Source organism: Chrysoperla carnea, chromosome 1 (assembly GCF_905475395.1).
Source record: "Chrysoperla carnea chromosome 1, inChrCarn1.1, whole genome shotgun sequence".
Taxonomy (NCBI): Eukaryota; Metazoa; Arthropoda; class Insecta; order Neuroptera; family Chrysopidae; genus Chrysoperla; species Chrysoperla carnea.
In genome coordinates this window covers 105,694,615-105,714,162 of record NC_058337.1, presented here as the reverse complement: position 1 = coordinate 105,714,162, position 19,548 = coordinate 105,694,615, and the positions used below count along the sequence as shown (strand labels likewise).

At 29.9% G+C, this 19,548-nt stretch overlaps 1 protein-coding gene across 2 annotated transcripts in view; it reads right to left on the bottom strand.

Moving 5' to 3' along the window:
* Window positions 1-19,548, bottom strand: part of LOC123290787 — a 479,121-nt gene that overhangs the window by 330,253 nt on the left and 129,320 nt on the right. For both annotated transcript variants that reach the window (XM_044871115.1, XM_044871116.1), the window contains one exon: window positions 15,439-15,763. In XM_044871115.1, coding sequence (XP_044727050.1) covers window positions 15,439-15,547 — 109 coding nt within the window. In that variant the 5' untranslated portion in view covers window positions 15,548-15,763. The remainder of the gene's footprint in view (window positions 1-15,438; window positions 15,764-19,548) is intronic.

Genomic DNA, 19,548 nt, shown 5'->3' with positions numbered 1-19,548 from the left:
TGTCTATCTGTCTGTCTATCTGTCTGTCTATCTGTCTGTCTATCTGTCTGTCTATCTGTCTGTCTATCTGTCTGTCTATCTGTCTGTCTATCTGTCTGTCTATCTGTCTGTCTATCTGTCTGTCTATCTGTCTGTCTATCTGTCTGTCTATCTGTCTGTCTATCTGTCTGTCTATCTGTCTGTCTATCTGTCTGTCTATCTGTCTGTCTATCTGTCTGTCTATCTGTCTGTCTATCTGTCTGTCTATCTGTCTGTCTATCTGCCTGTCTATCTGTCTGTCTATCTGTCTGTCTATCTGTCTGTCTATCTGTCTATCTGTCTGTCTATCTGTCTGTCTATCTGTCTGTCTATCTGTCTGTCTATCTGTCTGTCTATCTGTCTGTCTATCTGTCTGTCTATCTGTCTGTCTATCTGTCTGTCTATCTGTCTGTCTATCTGTCTGTCTATCTGTCTGTCTATCTGTCTGTCTATCTGTCTGTCTATCTGTCTGTCTATCTGTCTGTCTATCTGTCTGTCTATCTGTCTGTCTATCTGTCTGTCTATCTGTCTGTCTATCTGTCTGTCTATCTGTCTGTCTATCTGTCTGTCTATCTGTCGGTCTATCTGTCTGTCTATCTGTCTGTCTATCTGTCTGTCTATCTGTCTGTCTATCTGTCTGTCTATCTGTCTGTCTATCTGTCTGTCTATCTGTCTGTCTATCTGTCTGTCTATCTGTCTGTCTATCTGTCTGTCTATCTGTCTGTCTATCTGTCTATCTGTCTATCTGTCTATCTGTCTATCTGTCTATCTGTCTATCTGTCTATCTGTCTATCTGTCCATCTGCCTGTCTATCTGTCTGTCTATCTGTCTGTCTATCTGTCTGTCTATCTGTCTGTCTATCTGTCGGTCTATCTGTCTGTCTATCTGTCTGTCTGTCTATCTGTCTGTCTATCTGTCTGTCTATCTGTCTGTCTATCTGTCTGTCTATCTGTCTGTCTATCTGTCTGTCTATCTGTCTGTCTATCTGTCTGTCTATCTGTCTGTCTATCTGTCTGTCTATCTGTCTGTCTATCTGTCTATCTGTCTATCTGTCTATCTGTCTATCTGTCTATCTGTCTATCTGTCTGTCTATCTGTCTGTCTATCTGTCTGTCTATTGTCTTTCTATCTATCTTTCTACATGTCTGTCTGGCTGTATGTCTATTTGCCTGTCTGTATATATGTCTGTCTATCTCTCGGCCTGTCTGTTTGGCTATCTGCCTATATATCCGCCTGTCCATCTATCTGTCTACCTGTCTATCAATCTGTCTGTGATTTTTTCGTTTGTTTGACTCTGACCTCAGTGCCCTTAACGTGTAATTTCCTTTAAAGTTATTGTGAGTGTTATCGTGAACATGACTACACCATTGTTTTAAACGATTTATGATTAAGTTATGTGTGTGCATAGTGTAACGTCTAACAACGTAACAGAAGTATATTATTATGTAGAGAATATAATATAATAGAAGGGTTTAAAAAACATACTTCATAATATAATAACACGATACTATATATACTAGTATATTATACCCATAAAAAATATACTTTGTCAATATAAAAGTTTTTTAATTTTATTTTTTTTTCTGTTTTTCATGGTTTGTTTTTTTAATGTTTTATACATAAATATAATAACTTGTATTTTTTTTGGAATGTTATTCTTGTAGAACATATGTAGTTTGTACAGAAAATTTATCAAATATGAAAGTTCAATGGATGAACAATTTTACTGGTTTTTTAAAATCACATTCACGAATATAATATTTATTTCACTTGCTCTTAAAGTCAGAGAAGTTTATGTCATATTGGCAATAACCAAGAGGTTGGCTTGTAAGCAGTTTTTTTGATTCCACTGGGGCATTCGTTTTGGGCAAAAAAGGTGGAAGGGATAACTCAACCAATCGGAGCACTGCTCTCTTATGTTTTCTTCTCTTATGAAATGGTGGAAATGCAAATAACTGAAATGGTACATCGGTCTTAGTATATACTCTGCATTTATTTGCGCTTCCACCATATCTATTCAATTAGCCTTCTGCTTCTGAATATTAAAAAAATCCAATCACTAGATGGCAGCACTATGTTAAAAGTCTTTTCCGTTTCCATATGACAAAATTTTAATCTTCTTCAAAACTAAATCATCATTAAATATAGAAGTAAAAAATTTTATAATAATTTTTTTAAACAGTAAAAAATCTACCGAGAACTTATTAAAGAAACCGCTATAAGCTGAATATGCTACACAATCGTGAAAACTGGGAAACCCGTAAGAAGACTTACGTTTACCTTCAGAAATTATAAATAAGTGTCGTAAGAAAATTATTAACGTACATATTTGTAATTTGCACAGCGTACCTCGATTTAGGAAATCGCAGAAGTACGTTAATGATGCGTTATCACATGTATTTTATACTAAACTTTATCTACGCCCTTAAAATGTGAAAACAAGCGGAAGTTATTTTACAATTTCTCATTAAATATTCAGAATATTAGAACATTATACTATATCAACTTTTTATTAGCAGTAGTTTGGCTTATTTAATTGGTTGAAAAACGCGGGCTGTTATAAACTATTTATTTCACGCAAAATGGGTGTGATAAGAAGTTTTTATCTCACCTGAATAGTAGTGAATAGATAAAAATTTTGTTGTAACTACGTGACAAGAGCTATATCAACTTTTTATTAGCTTAAATTTTACAGTAGTTTGGCTTATTTAATTGGTTGAAAAACGCGGGCTGTTATAAACTATTTATTCCACGCAAAATGAGTGTGATAAGAAGTTTTTATCTCACCTGAATTTTGTTGTAACTACGTGACAAGAGCTAAGTCATTTAAGTTGGTGATAATAGGAATTTGAATCTCCTGTATTTGTACTCAACAAAACGCACGATTGCTTTTTTTTTTGTTTTTTGCATTTAATTTAGTACATAAACGTATATTTTCTTGTCAACAAAAGTAAACTGAACATTCATCTTTTTTCATATTATATATAATGTGTGTATTATATTAAATGTATTAAGTCAAAAGCAAATTCAATTAATTTTTTCATGATATATCTCTTATCATATTATAGTTTTTCAAATACAAGATGAAACTCGTTGAAAATCAACAAACTGTAACATAAAGTCGGGTATACGATTGAGATTCAGGTTGTAAGTCAGTGGAATCGATCTGAATTAAATAAGTTTCCAATTTGGAATTTTGAAATACATTGGATAAACTTATCCGTGGCTACTTAAGTGTTTTCTTCTAATTGCAAGCTGCTTGTAAGTCCCCCATCACCGGGTTTTCCTATTTTTATGAGCAACTAGTCAAACACATGAAATTTTCGAACCCGCAAGTAGGCACGATCAAGCTTGCACCCGGTTTATCCTCAAGAAAGCTCACGGTCGACGCTTCAAGTTTCTCGTTCCGCTCATGATATTTCATCCATCCAGTCTTACTTTCATGAAAATACACCTTAATTCATAGCATCATAATTTGTCTTACATATTTTCAAAATAGTATAAACTGAGGACCTCGTTTTTCTTTCATTTTAGGGGATTTGGAGCTACTGCATTGTACTGATGATGGAATTTTGAAAAAATTTCCTCAAATGTTCATTGATACTACCTAATATATATATATATATATATATATATACATATATATCATGTCTGTACCCTCTCTAGTGGTAAACAAGGAGTAGGGGGTGCGCATTTACGTTATTTTGAGCTTTTTCATAATACCACATATTTATGTATTTGTTGATCATTTTTCGGCAAAATCAGTTTAGTTTTCGAAATAAAAATTTAAAAAAAAATACTTTATTCTATTTTAAGATAAATGTGTTATTTTTTCAATCTCTAACGCGCAGCTCCTGCGCTACAAATTTTTCTCTAATGTGTAATATACAGTAAAATTCTATTCTACCCTTTTCTTTCTCTTAGTCACAAGAAAAGATAAAAAAAACTAAAATTTCCACATTAACTTAATTCTGGGAAAACAAAATTCCAGAAATTAAAAAAATTATAGCATGAATATAGAAAAGAAAGTTCTACATTTCCTTCTTTTCCACCAAGAATTAAAATTTATCCAACAAACTAAAGAAAAACATTTAATGTAAATAATTTCGTCATCAATTTCGAAATACTACTGACAAGCTAAAAACTACCATCACGTAAAACACATAATTTAAACGATATCAGCTTTTTAATTAAATATAAAAACTATCTTCTTCTTCTAATATAGTTAAAAGGTTTTTAAATTCTTATATTCACACACATATAACGGGGAAATACATGTATAAAAAAGTAAACTATTTGACATATCCACCAGGTATATATGAGAGAGATATGATGTTTTATATCTAGAAATTCTTGTTGGTACCACGAAACATACAAACCTATATATATATGCTATGATGCTATGTACATGAAAAACCATTATTTGATGAAAAACCTACATACTAGCTAAGGTAAAAGTCGTTCACATGGGTATAGATGTAATACATGCGGAATGGATACGCGGAGAAATTTTACCAAACAAATAGTAACGTTATGGTCTTTAATTTTCAAACAAATTTAAAATTGAAATATTTTTATCCTAATATTAAATATATGACTCCGCTTTATATAATCTTGTTAACTCAAGGACGTAAATATTTTAAATCAGGCAAAATAGTTTCGTAGATTTTAAAATGATCGATTGTACATTCAATATTTGTTAACTAGCACACAAAAAAAAAGGTCGACGGCTTTATGAAAAAAAAGCTTTGAAAATATAAATATAATAAACAAATTTTACACATTAGTTACGAATTTCTTGGAATGTTTGATATGCTTTTTTATTGAATTGTTTTCTAAATTAAGATCAATTTAATTTCCGATTATCAATAAATAAAAAAAATTGCTGACAGTGTTTCAGGTCGATTTTCGGTTGTTGATGTTCTGCCCGTCCGTCTGTCAACATGATAACTCAAAAACGAAAACAGATATCAAGCGGAAATTTTTATAACGTGCTCAGTACGTAAAAAATGCCGTCCAATTCGTAAATGAGCAATATATGTCAAGGTCTTGGGTTTTGTAAAACGTTACAGATAGATCAAAAGTTTCTTGTAATGTTCCTTATAAAAAAATAAACAACTTTTGTTTGACACATATTTTGGTACCCGTTACCCGTGAGGGTGCAAAGTAGTTTAGAAACATTATATATTATGCATACACATGTACCTATTGCTTATATTTTAAACTTATACGTTACATATATTATGTACGTGTTTGTTTGTTATGTACGTTATCTTTCTTTACTTACATGACGTAAAAAAACAAACAAATACGTAATCAACACTGTCTATAAATGGTATTTAAACAATTAACTAAGTCAATTGTTTGCTTTCACTTGTTTTCACTTTTTTTCTTTTTTTTTTTTTTGCAAATCCAAAAATCAAATTTAAAATTATATAAATTTGTTGCTTTCTTCTACCTAAATTTTTTTGGGCAGAAAAAATCAATCAGCATTACTGGCCCTCACTCACTGCTTGGCGTTATTTTCGCAATGACAATAATTAAAGGCACTTGAAATGAATTTCCACAATGCCTCATAAGAAAGACTCTTTTCCAAAAATAACTCACCGTTTAGTATGTATGCCTACCATATAATGAAGATTAAATTCACCGTGTATAAATATAATACACAGTGAACCAGTATAAAAGATAGATAGATGTTATGTTACAATGACTATACTAACTGAATGGATAGCTTGGTTCGTAGTTGTAGTATATCTACCGTAACATATAAGCTTAGCGTAATAATATAACGTACGAGTAAATATGAGTCACGTACAAACATCACCAACGTGAATACAAGTCGTAAACTGTACTCATAAACATTGTTTATACGACCAGAAAATATTATGAGTCGAGAAGAAAAGAAGTTCTATACAATGTGATTCAATAATCCAAAAAAACACAACAACACGAAAAAAGAATATAGGTTCCCATGCAAAGCCAGTAGGCTGAAACTTTTCATTTTAAAGAAGACGATAAACCTTACAAACTTAAAAAATGATATTCATATGTTAATTATTTTTTTAAAGATACTTTACATGTAAAAAGCTTAAGGTAGTTCACTCGTGGAACAAAATTGAAATATACAAGATTAATTAAAAAATTATTTATTTAATAAAAATGAATTTTCCCGCCATCTGTGGAATCAGTCTTAATGAGTATGTATGTTTATTGGCTATTAACCTATTAATTCAATTGGTTAAGGCGAAACCAATTCCGTCCGCGGTATGCTTAGGGTAGCGGGTTCGATTCCCGCCGTCGCAACAAAATTAATTTTATTAGTCGTTGTGATGGGCTGGTGTAGTGCATGGTATATGCATGAAGGAGGTGCACTCTGTCTCTGAAATTGAGGAGCTGATAAATGAAATTATCAGCGGAAAAGTGGTAAAACACATATATGGTATCACTGTCCTTCGTGGACAGCCAATATAACCTAACCTAACCTAACCTATTAGCTATTATAAAACTTATGCCTGAAGTTTATCAGTATATCATTGAATCACCTTGTGTAAGGGCGACATGGAAGTAACTAGAACAAAAAATAAAATAGGAAAGTATTCGTTAATCAAGAATAGAGAGTAAACCACTTTATTTAGGGATTCGTATTTTTTATGGTTCGTATGTTCATTCATCTATACTTTTCTGATTTTTTGTTTAATTTAAGAAAAAAGTAATTCGAATAAAATATACAGTACCACATTATAATCGCAAATCTTGATAGATGTTGTCTTTTTCAGATAAAATACGAAAAGGCTCTATTTTATGGTTCATATTCAATCTTTGGTTTAATAAGAAATTATAGATATGAGAAATTTTTATCAAGGTCAGACTTATATAGGATGCCTCACGAATAATTACTTTACGAACATATTTCTTGAATAAATTTAAACAATAAATGAATCTTACTATTTTTTCCAAAGCTGAATAGTCAAGAAAATACGCTCAGTATTAAATTTATTTATAGATTTTTGTGGTTTTGTGGTAGGCTGGTTATCATAACATCGAGGATACATCGCAAGAGACCGTCTTCTATTTTTGAAGACCAAAAATGTTCTAGAAAATGTGATTAAAGTAAGTTGTGACACATTTTCTTACAGGTTTCAATTATTTACCTAATTTATAATTCATAGATTCTTAACTATTAAGTTTTGGACCAAATGTGCAAGAAGTTTTCGAAATTTTCAAGATGTCTCTCTTCAGCCTCCTACGGATTAGTTATTGAAATAATTACAATGATAGTATCAATTTAGCTGGGAAAAAAGAGAAAATAAAGAACAATTTCTATCAAAAAAGAGTTATTTTAAAAGAGGAAAAAGGAAAAATATTATGGGTATCTTCAATTTGACTTTTGGGCAGTCCAGTTTCGACTTCGGGGTAATTTAATTTTAAACTTAAGAAAAATATGTCTCAATTTTTTACCTACGGAGCAATTGAAAAACAAAAATAGAACAAACATTGTTGCTCCTATTATTTATTTCAATAGCCTCGAGCAAAGTATAGTTTTCATAACACAAAAATAAGGCAAAAAAAATCGAACTCGTTTTTAATAAAACTAACTCGGTTTTTAATAGGTGTTAGCATTCTCGTCCAAAATACAAACACGTTTCTATACTATTATATTTCGATAACAATACACTTCGTAAAAAAAATAATATTGAAACAGCTAAACAGAAAAAAAATTTCGATGTCATCTCGAAAATTATCTTGAAATATATTATTACTATTGTGTGTGTTGTTTCTGGTTATATTTTATTGTTTTTTTTTTCTTCAATATCCCGATAGAAAATTATAGTTTTGACCCCGAAAACACGAAAATAGATTTATTTTCGGTTTTAAGTTATCTACAACTATTGTGTGTGTTGTTTCTGGTTATATTTTATTGTTTTTTTTCTTCAATATCCCGATAAAAAATTATAGTTTTGACCCCGAAAACACGAAAATAGATATATTTTCGGTTTTAAGTTGTCTACATTGGTTAAGCTTCATGAGACATTTCAACCTTTTCTGCCAATTTCAACCTATAAAGCTTTTTTTTATTTTTGTTAATTTTTTGTTATAAACAACACAGAACCGACAAAATCATAGCTCTCTTCATTTTACGAAATAAGTTAAGTGTCTCCTACTGTTCTGACAGTTATGGGTCATTCCCACCAGGGCTTGTTTTTTTCCTGTATGTCTTTTATATTTGTCTTACTATACATGAAAATATTGAACAAAAAACAAATATCTTCAGCAAAAAAATATAAAATATTATGTTAGATAAATTTCGGAGGAACAATTTAAACTGTCTTGTAAACAACACGGATGTGTGTACGCTTCAATTTTTTTTTCTGGTAGGTACTTATATATATTTTTAAAATAAATTGAATTTGAATATATTTCTTATTTTAGAATGCGAGAAATATTCGTTTTTATATATGCTATGAAATTATAATTTGAATTTTATATTTTGACTGCAATATTTTGTTTACTTTTCAATAGAGAGGAAATGCAAAATCAAATCATTAGCCACAACACCGACTTCAGCTACAGTAAGCTTCAAGTAAAATCACAAATAAATCAAAATATAATTGAAAAACTATTGTAACAATGGCAATATCAGAGGCTCAAATATCATTTGTTTTCAAATCAAATCATTATTCATATAATCGACTTTAGCAACTTGGATATAAGTTAAATTATGGATATAAGAGTTTGTAATTGAGAAACTATTTTAACAAAGGCAATACCGAAGATTCCATATAAAATCAAAGGCTCATTCCTCATTAATAAATGAATGATCCAAATTATTCTGTAAATTAATAGAATCTACAAACTTCATGATATTGAATTGTCGAAGTAATTTGACAATTTAATGACATTCTTTTCTCAGAGAAAAATGAATAAAATCCAAATAAAGTATAAGAAAAAATATCTGGAAATTATGCAAATCTCACAAAATTTTATTTCACAGTCAAAACTCTTAGCCGATCAAAAGTACTTTTAACCGAAAAAGACGGGAAACAGTAAGTACTTTTGACTGCACAGGTTGGTCTATAGTAGTTTTGTCTGAAAAATATTAGTGAATTGTGGTTTTTTGTAACTTTGCGGTCAAAAGTGGTTTTGACTGATGCTTCAAAACACTTCGGTCCAGGCAACTCGGTGTCAAAACAATTCAAGTTAATCATGCAAGTGCGTTCACCCACTGATCCATGAGTTAGCCATGCCTTAAATAGGGTCGAGTAAGCACAGATCCGTGGGCCCTTTAGGTAATCCTGTGATTGCATTCATTCACTGATACCCGGGTTGACCATATGTTTAAAAGGGGCAAAAGTATTACTGACGAAAGCCTGACTGATTTTGCCAGTTAAAAATACTTTTGATCGATTAAGTGTTTTGACTGTAACATATATATTATACCACTTTTTCAAGTTCTTGGCCAATCTATAATTTAATTTCCACTTGCAATGAGTATATTCTTGTAAATAAACATTCCGAGTTTTTAATGCTTCTCTGACAATAGGATGAATTAGGTCAATTTCAAACTCAAAGCCTTACAAAAAATTGTTCAACAAATAATCCTTTTTTTTATTGAAAAAAATCAAATGAATACGATAAAAATTAATAAAAGAAATCATTATTTTTTTCATAATATAAAAACACTGAGGCACAATATAAACTTAACATACAAATCACTAATAATTGCCTATAAATCGTCATGAAAATAAAAAATATATCCCTCTGGTGGACACGAATATTACATAACGTACCATATATCAATTTAATTAGATCGTTGGAATTACATTTTATTTTAAATTTAGTGTGCTATTCAAACAATAGACATCCATCTCTTTATAATAATTGTGGAAACATTGATGGTATACCACAGGAAATGCATTGTGAAAAGCTTGTGGTTAAAAATTGAATTTTGATCATAATTTTTAATAAATAATTTCCAGGAATAATTTAATTAATTCTGTATAGGCGGTTAGTAGTAACGCCTTAAACGAGGACAGAAACGGTATGAAACGAAAATAGACCAGTGAGAAACGAGATTATAGTAGAAATTTTTATCGTCGATAATTATTCGAGAATTAGAACATAGATGTAGACAGAAACGGACAATTAATATTCCAGAATCAAAATATCTATGGATTTTTTATCGTTACAAAGTATAAATTTATCACAAAACTGCAAGTTTGAACAGGATCATAAAGCTTTGACAATTTAATACAACACAAAAGAATTGCTAGTCTTGTTCAACTGGACAACGCTTCTCAGTCAAATTTCTAAAATATAATTTTTTTAAATGGGTGACTCAAAAACTCCTTTTTTAACCTTTCAGCCAATAGTTACCTTTATTTTTTGTCTTTCTGAATTATTCTGATCTTTTTGAATTATTCTGAGGGCATTAAGCTTCTTATAAACATTCGTAATTTCCGTTAATACTGATTTAATCAGACTATGAGATAACATTTTTTTCCCAACAAAATGTGGAAATTAAAAATTTGAGAAATTTATTAATATGAAATTGAAGGGCCTATATTGAGGGCAAACAATGCACCCGATTTTTGCACTTTTGGGTTAAAACTACCTTATATTTATCGAATTTGTAGATACAAAAAATTTCTCGATTTTTTGCAATTTTTTTAAGGGGTACCCCTTTGAAAAAATCGGGAAGAACGCAAAAAAAATTTTGTTTTCGAATTTGTCGAAACTCAGTGAATGGGGTAATTTTGATCCAAAAAGTATAAAAATCAGGTTAATTTAATGATTGGATGTAGAGTTTCTGAGATATCACAATATTTGAATCGATTTTAGTCCGTATCTCAAAAACTATTCGACCAGTCATCAAATGCACCCGATTTTTGTACTTTTTGGGTCAAAATTACCTCATATACTGAGTTTTATCAATTTTGGAGATACAATAAATTTCTCGATTTTTTGCAATTTTTTTAAGGGGTCCCTTAAAAAAATCGAAAAAAACGCAAAAAAAATTTTGTTTTGGAATTTGATAAAACTCGGTAAATGGGATAATTTTGATAAAAAAAGTATAAAATCAGGTAAATTTAATGATTGGATTTATAGAAAGTTATAATGTCAGCATGGGCAAAACTTCATTTTCAAAAAAGTTAGAGTTCCCCACTAAAAAATTAAAATCCATAAAACTGTGAACAAACGGGAGGATAAGTGAGGGCTATAACGTGATAATCTTGTTGCCCAGCGAAGCGGGCGGGTATCTGCTAGTTTATACTATAATTAATTAAAAGATTTAAAAAAAAACACGGTTATTCCAAAGTTTTCACCGCTGTCGACAGTCACCATTACTGACTATCTCCTTTTTCAGTTGCGAGTTTCCAGGTATGTTTATAAAAACAATTTAATGAATACATTTAACTATCAATATGCATACACAACATATGCTTAAAATCTGGATTTTAGCCACATTCAATACCATACCAAAAAAATTTAAAACCTTTTAAAGTGTTTTTTTGTTTTTACCAACAAAAATTTAAAACCATTTAAAGAGTTTTTTTTTTGTTTCAACGATAATATTATCGTTAAAAAAGGTGGAACTAAACTTTATTTTTTTTATTATCATGTTAGAACCGTGGGTATAACATGATCTCTCGTTTTCAAATAATGTCGGTTGTAAATCAAAAACATGTATATATAAACGTATGCCTGTGTGTTTGTATGTATGTACGGGTAAGAGAAAAACCAACATTGAATTTTCAATTGTATGATCAGCATGTCGCCTCGATTCGTCCGTCGCTTTATTTCATCTATATAGTAATAAACGTGATATCTGTCCTAGCATAATGTTTTATATATGGAGTGTACTGTTTTATCGAAAATGATTCCATTTGTACAGCCGTATCTTATATTTCTTCGAAATAATTATTTATGTCTACAGTCGGAAATAGTTCCCAAGAGTCAGATTCGGTACAATATTTTACCAGAGTTTTGTACTCAATATACCTTCATTATATTAAATACTTAAACTCGTTTTTCAAATATTTATATGAATTCGATATGATATCGGTTCATACGTTCGAGCTTTCATTTAATAGCAACCCTAGATTTTAGCCAAATGGTGAATTAAATACTACCAGGGGAAATTTCAGAAGTAATTTACGTTCAATCAAAAATTAATATCAGTTTCCATTGAAAGACCATCGGAATTGAATGGCCTTGATTGTCAGAGTATGTCTCAAAATTATCACGATCTCTCAATCATTTTGCTTAGAAAAGTTTATTACAACTTTGCAGTAGTCTCATTCCAAATTTTACGAGATTCTGCTCACTAAATGAGGAAAAACGTTTATATGTTTCAAAATGTGCCACACATTGGCCAAAAAAATTTACAATAAAATTCTTGATTTTCCGTGATTTTCTTCTTCATGTGTTAAAAACGACTATGATTGATTTTACAAGATAATTAATACCTTGTTTTAAAATTCAGCAAGAAATCAAGCAAAAAGAAATATTCCAACCTGATGAGTTTTGATATCGCTTTTTTATTGGTGGATCATTAAGCGCACAATATACCCACATTGAATTTATTAAACTCACAAATAGTACAACTGGTAAAACATATAAAGCAGCGTTTAGTGCCAAAATGAAATCCAAAAACCGAAACAGTACAGCAGATTTAAGTACCATGTCATACACGTACCTTTAAAACAGACAACGTACATTATTGCATCAAAAAGGGCATATTTTCGAAATAAATATTAATTTGGAACGAATTCTATCCCGCTACTTTATCGAACAGAACAGTTGAACATTTGAACTATTTATATGTAGAGTTTAAATCAGTTTTTAACCTCCAAACTTAAAAAAAGGGTCTTATAAGTTCGACCACTACGTGTGGGTGTCTGTCTGCCTTTGGCATCGTAGTGCCTAAACGGATGAACCGATTTTAATTTTTTGGTTTCATTTGAAAAATAATTTAACGAAGAGTGTTCTTAGCTATGTTTCAAGTGCAAGCCGAAAATCCGTTCTCGAAAAAACTAAAAAATTGGGGATGACCTTCAAAATTGATTCAGTTTGGAAAAGGCATGACGAATAATTTAAAATGGAAATGAATGGTCAAATAAACCTGGCTTAGTTCATTTTGAAAAGTGAAATGGTAAAATAAGTAGAAAATTCAAAACAATAATTCAAAAGAGTAACTCAACTCCAATATTTCAATTTCAATTAAAATATTTCCAAAAATTTGTCCTAAAAAATGATAGCTCTCTAAGTATCCTTTTCATCTCATCTGATGTACTTGACCATCACTTTAAGAATGATTTAAAAAGGAGTGTTATAAGTTTATAGTGTTTATCTATGCGTCTGTATGTTTCTCAGTGGCACCGTATCCCTTATACGGTCGAACCGCCTTGATTGAGAACATTTTATAGCTAAGTTTCCAAAAATCGGTTTACATGGAATAAATCGCATTAGTCGGGGGTTTTTTAAATTTTGTAAATGTAACACTTGTATAACAAAACTTGTCGCCATTTTCCCGTATATTTATCAGGTGCATTCAATATACAAAGTGTATACCATTCAATAGTGATGATGAAACCATCCTTGTTAGAGTTATTTTTAGTTTATTGACTGCTTTTATTGACAATCGTTTCGTACGTATTATCACTAGTCAGTCACTAAATGTAGACTACAACAATACCTACATAGATAGATACGTATAGCCAAAAATGAGAATATTATTATTTATATATTTATATGAGGTATGCATTGAAATTCTAAACGTCATTTTATTTATGTTTAAACATCATGGAGATTGAAAAAAATTATACTGCATATTGGTGCATGCTTTTTACTTAATTGAATGAATTTATTCATTTGAAGTATAAAACAAAACTTAGAAGAAATTAATTTAAGAGTGTTTATACATCGAGAAATGATTCAGTTAGGTTTTACCAGTTCACTGGACGTTTAAGCCAATAGACTTGCTTGACTAAATTCCTTTAATCCCTAGGAGGACACAGGGCCGCAACAAAGGATCTCAAGCAAACACGATTGCTGGCCAGAGTCTTGACTTCACTCCAGTAAGCCAATAGCCGGGTACTTTTTTCTGCAATTTTTCACAGAAGGGATTTTCTGGTTGAAATATGTTCAGTAGTATCCCACGAATGTAAGTTGGTGAGACTGGGTGAAGGTGAGCTTCATCTTATTGGAAAACAGGTTTTATCAAATATTTCGAGAACCATGCTTCGTACGACAAAGATAGCAAGGATCATTTTCGTAGTTACTAACATTTTCCATAAATTATTTAAAACTGTATTTTACATTGGTTTCCATATTGAAAAGGTTGAAGCGCTACAAATTCAAACTATTCATTATGCAGAAAAAAGTTTAAACAAAAATTATAGAAAATGTTATTATCTACGAAAATGATTCCTTCTATTTTTGTCGTACGGTGCATGTTTCACGAGATATTTCAAATTGCAATATGACCTTTCTTTTCTGCTCTGAGTACTGGAATAGTTAGGCTAAGTTAAAGTGACTGTCAGGGTGGAACAAACATTTTAAGACCGATAATGGTAAACATTTACTTCAATTGAATCATTCAAAATAGAAGAAGAAATCTCATCGCTTTCTTTTTTTTTTCAAATAATGTCACCTGCTGCAATAGTAAGATCCAAGTAGCATTTTGTCAGTCAACCAATTACCTGTAAAATCTGATATGAAAGATTGCTTCCTATTGTACTAATAATGCCATAGTGCCAAAAGTACACTTCTATCAAAACTAATTTTTGACCTTTCTTGGGATTGTATCATCTAAGAGTAACTTGCAATTCCCGCCGAGAACATGGATTTTTAGAAATGTTTATTTACAATCTGATAGCTAGGTATGTTAGAGGCTATCAAAGTTTTTATCGAAAAAGTCACTCAGTTGATTTCACTTTCAAGCTTATATTCGCCAAGCGTATATTAGTGTAAAGAAAAACCAAAGACGTACGTCCTAGCATGCTGAGGGTGTAATATATTATTACGACCTGAGCAGGCTATAATTTCAGTGTGATATCTCTTTTCTATTTTGAGTTATCGTGTTCACGGCCGGGAGGACGAACGGGTGGATATTCAAACGAACAACCGGAAATGAATTTTACGAACACCTATACCAAAATTTTGCTTGTAGCATCAATATTTTTAAGCGTTACAAACTTGGAACTAAAGTTAGTATACCTTGATATATTTCATACATAGATAGTATGATCTTTCATGCTATTTTATTTGAAATAGGAATTTTAAGGATCAAAAAACAAACACAATGTTTTTATACATTCTATAAAAAAAAATTACGTGAATACCTGTGAATAACACCTTTTTTTCTAATGAGTATCTAATATAAAATAAAAATAAAAAATTTTTTTATTATCATTACCTGATGTTGGTACTTCACCTACTGGTGCAGTGTCCACAAAACTCTTGTCATCCCTAGTGATGACACATATAACTACTGCAAGTAGCGCCCACTGCAATCTCTTTCTCATATTGGATAATGCAGATGTGTGTAGTATATTTTTAAGTTAGGTTTTCTACCCAACACCAACTATATATAATAAAATGCACCGCACAAATACTTACACAAAGTCACCAACCACTATAGCACTTACTCACCAGTCACAGGCACTACTATTTTAAGTTTTTCAGGGTGTGTTTTCCACAGAATGAAAATTACAATGGGGTGTGTTTATATGTATGTATATCTGTAACAAAAGAAAATAAATTACTATATAATGCACATTATGTTGTAATCAATTTTAAGTGTAAAATGCTTTTTAAAAAGGTATTTTAAAAACGTTTTATGTGTATGCACGAGATAAGGTTGGAGAAGAAGGTATTTTTAATACTTTAGAATAGTTTTTCACAAAAATTTTAACATTTCAATTATTTTTTGTTGAACAGTATGTGAAATAGTACGTTAATGATTTTTTAAGTAGAAATAAAAGTAATAAATTATTTGAAGAAGTGTGTGATTAAATGCAGAAAAAAACGACTTTTGAATATTTTTTCGTTACAATATTTCAATATATTTCTACTTTCAAAGAATTATATCTACTTTAATTACAATTTACTACAAATAAGAATAAAATTATTCAATATCTGCCTTGGTTTTCAAAATATTGAAAGTTAAACAATTAAACTAAATTTGCAATTTTCGATATTTTGAAAATTACTCCAGATATAAAAAAATTTTATTCTTACTTTTCGTCTTATATTCTTACTTTTCGTCAAGTTATCAACATAAATCACCAAAATTGAAAATATATAATTTTTTAAATTTGTTTCTCCATTACCGTGCTCATATATCCTTAATTAGTCGGACACAACGAGTTATTTTTGTTTTCAATAATTTATTAAGGTTTTAACTTTTAGTTAAATACTTTTTTTTAATTTCCACCTACTAGTTTAGGAGAAATCTGTTAATTTGTCACCCATCTACCGTTTTACCATAAAACCAATGTTAAATATGCCTTCTTTTGAAGTCATTTATTTATTTAAATAATCAGGACCCATCCAAATTTATAACAAATACCATAAAATATTTTCCCTCTTACTATTTTTCACCCAGCTCTTCATTTCAGCAATATTTACTTGACCAACCCTTAATCCCCTTCTACCACATCACGTAACATTTCCTTTTTACTCTCGCAATCTTAAAACTCTTCGAAAAAGAACTGCAAATACCCATAATGAGATTTACAAACAACAAGTGAAAACAAACAATTGACTGAGTTAATTGTTGAAATACCATGTATAGACAGAGTTGATTACACAGTCACATTACACATACATACACGTCACACATATATTACTGATATTCCGATATAATACATAGTATACAATTTGCGCTTAATTTGCGATCTCACGGGTAAGCAGTGATGTTTACGTTCTATCTCTAACGGTTTACAAGATCCAATTGACCTATGTTGCTCATTTACGAACCTGATCTTACTTTTTACGGCCTAAGCACGCTATAAAAATTTCAGCTTGATATCTCTTTTCGTTTTCGAGTAATCGTGATGACAGACGGACCTTCAGGCAGACAACCGGAAATGGACTAATTAGGTGATTTTATAAACACATTTACCAAAATTTTGTTCATAGTATCAATATTTTTAAGCTTTACAAACTTGGGACAAACTTTGAGTATACTATGTATATTACATATACATGGTATAAAAAACCATAAAATACTGGTATAAAACTAAATCACTTAACCTGTAAAATTTTCGTTTATAGTCGTAAAACATAGAGATTTGCATTAAGATATAATGCATATTTTAATGCTGTTTAAAAAATAGTTTACGATCTAACATAATATATATTTTTTATATTTAAAATAGTTTCGCATATAGTTCAATTGTTTTCCCAATAGAAAAATCTATCATGATAATAAACCGTTTATCTAGTATTCTAGTATTCTAGTAGTATATTAATGATTTTTCATGTACGTCGTACAAGGAGCAATTTTTTTCTTAAAAACATATATTAGTCGTTTAAAGAACTCTATAACTGAGTCAGCCAAATATATACGTATTTTTAAAACCAATAGATATTCGTTTTCTTAAAAAAAAACTATAATAAATTGATATAAAAATCCAATTTATATCTTTATAAGGTTTTCAATATGTATACGTATTATGTAAACTTGTACCATTTATCGATGTAAAATATTTTAGTGTTTATAATCTTTACAAATAAGTTATTGATTCCAAAAATTAATATTTACGATACGGATAGATAAATATTGAGTAGAAATTATTAAAAAATATCTCGTATTTATTTTTGTGTTAAAAAAAATTAAAGTAAGTATGGGGACTGTTGACGTAAGTGAAAACTAAAAACTTTTGAATAACTGTGTTTTTTTTTTTAAATTGTAAAATTAATTATGATAATTTGTAAAAATTATGAAATAATTAACGTGAATAAAAAAGTATTATATATAATCAAAAACGCAATCTATGGACAATATTCGGAATTTACCAAAAATCAGAATTACTTAGTTATTAGTTAATTTTACAGCTTTAATTATTATAACAAAGGAGCAGTTGTATCACTTTAAAAAATTTGTTGTTTCTACGTTACGATGTTATATCTGCAGCTGTATTCATAGCATGTTTCTGACGCTAACCCATATGATTTTACCCTACCAAATCGACTAGCGCGCCTATAAAAGTTTCCACTTCAAAAATATTAGTAAATATTTATGGGCATGTGAATCAAGATAGTTGAAAATACTTAGATCATAGTTGAATGTTGAGAAATTGGCTATTGAGAGTATTGATTTTGATGAAATTAATTAATCAGTATAGCGTCAAAGCAACATTTTCTTGAAATGACCTTTTCTTACTCTTTTCATTTCAATCAATAAAGAACTCTGTGTTTAATAGAGAACGTTGCGAATCACTTCCTATCACTCGTTTTTTTCTTAGTTAATTCAAGCTAGGTCTTTGAGTTTTATCCAAGCTGATTGTGATGCTCTAGTTGCAAGTTTGTTTTCTTTCGTTATCTTTCGTAAGAAAAATAATATAACTAATTCGAGGAATTACAGAAATATTTTCCAGGAAAATTTTAATTAGAATTTAGCAAAAAATGACAATTTACTTTTTCTTTGAAATTAAATTGCGTGTATAGAATAATTGTACGAAGGTAAAATAATATGGTACGGTCCCAATCCAAATTTTATTCAAGTTCAGAATCATTTAAACTAGATTAGAAACGGTATTATTTCATTTTTTCTTATTCTAAATTATGATTTACTTAGAAACTTAAAATTTGTCTACAAAATATAAATAAACTCAAAAATTAACAACAAAGATAATGAATTAAACTCAAAAATTAATTTAAAAGCTTGAATTCAAACAAAAAGGCATATTTTGTAATTGTGAGAAATGTGTTTAAATAATTTCATCAAAATCCACCAAACTTATGTTAAGTTAAATCTGCTCTAGCATACACGGATACATGCAAATGCATATAGATGACTTTTACATATTAATGCAGATAACAATATAGCAATAAAAAAAGCCAATAACCTATTAAAACCCAATAAAATCATTTCCAGCAAATAAAAAGAACCATAAGAATAAAAATTCTATTAAAATCAGCTTTATGCAATGTGATGTGTTGTGTGTCGTCGCGACGCAAACAAAACTAAAATTAAAGTAACAATAATAATAAAATATTCATAATATTATACGTTAAAAGTCACATGAGATTAACTTTTTTTTTATTGTTTTTTTTTTTTTTTTAGTTCTCTCTCTACATATTTTGTATGATATGATTATGCATGAACTAATAAAGTTTTATAAAATGTTGTTAAAAACATTTGTTTATTCACACAAACAAACCATATTGTAAAGTTTCTGAGAGAAAAATATTGCATTCATCCCGGAAATTAGAATCAAAAGTTTTAGAATTGGTTTATGTGTTGAAGTGTATACATTTTTGTTTCAATTTTTTGTGTATATGGTTATGAGTATGGTCT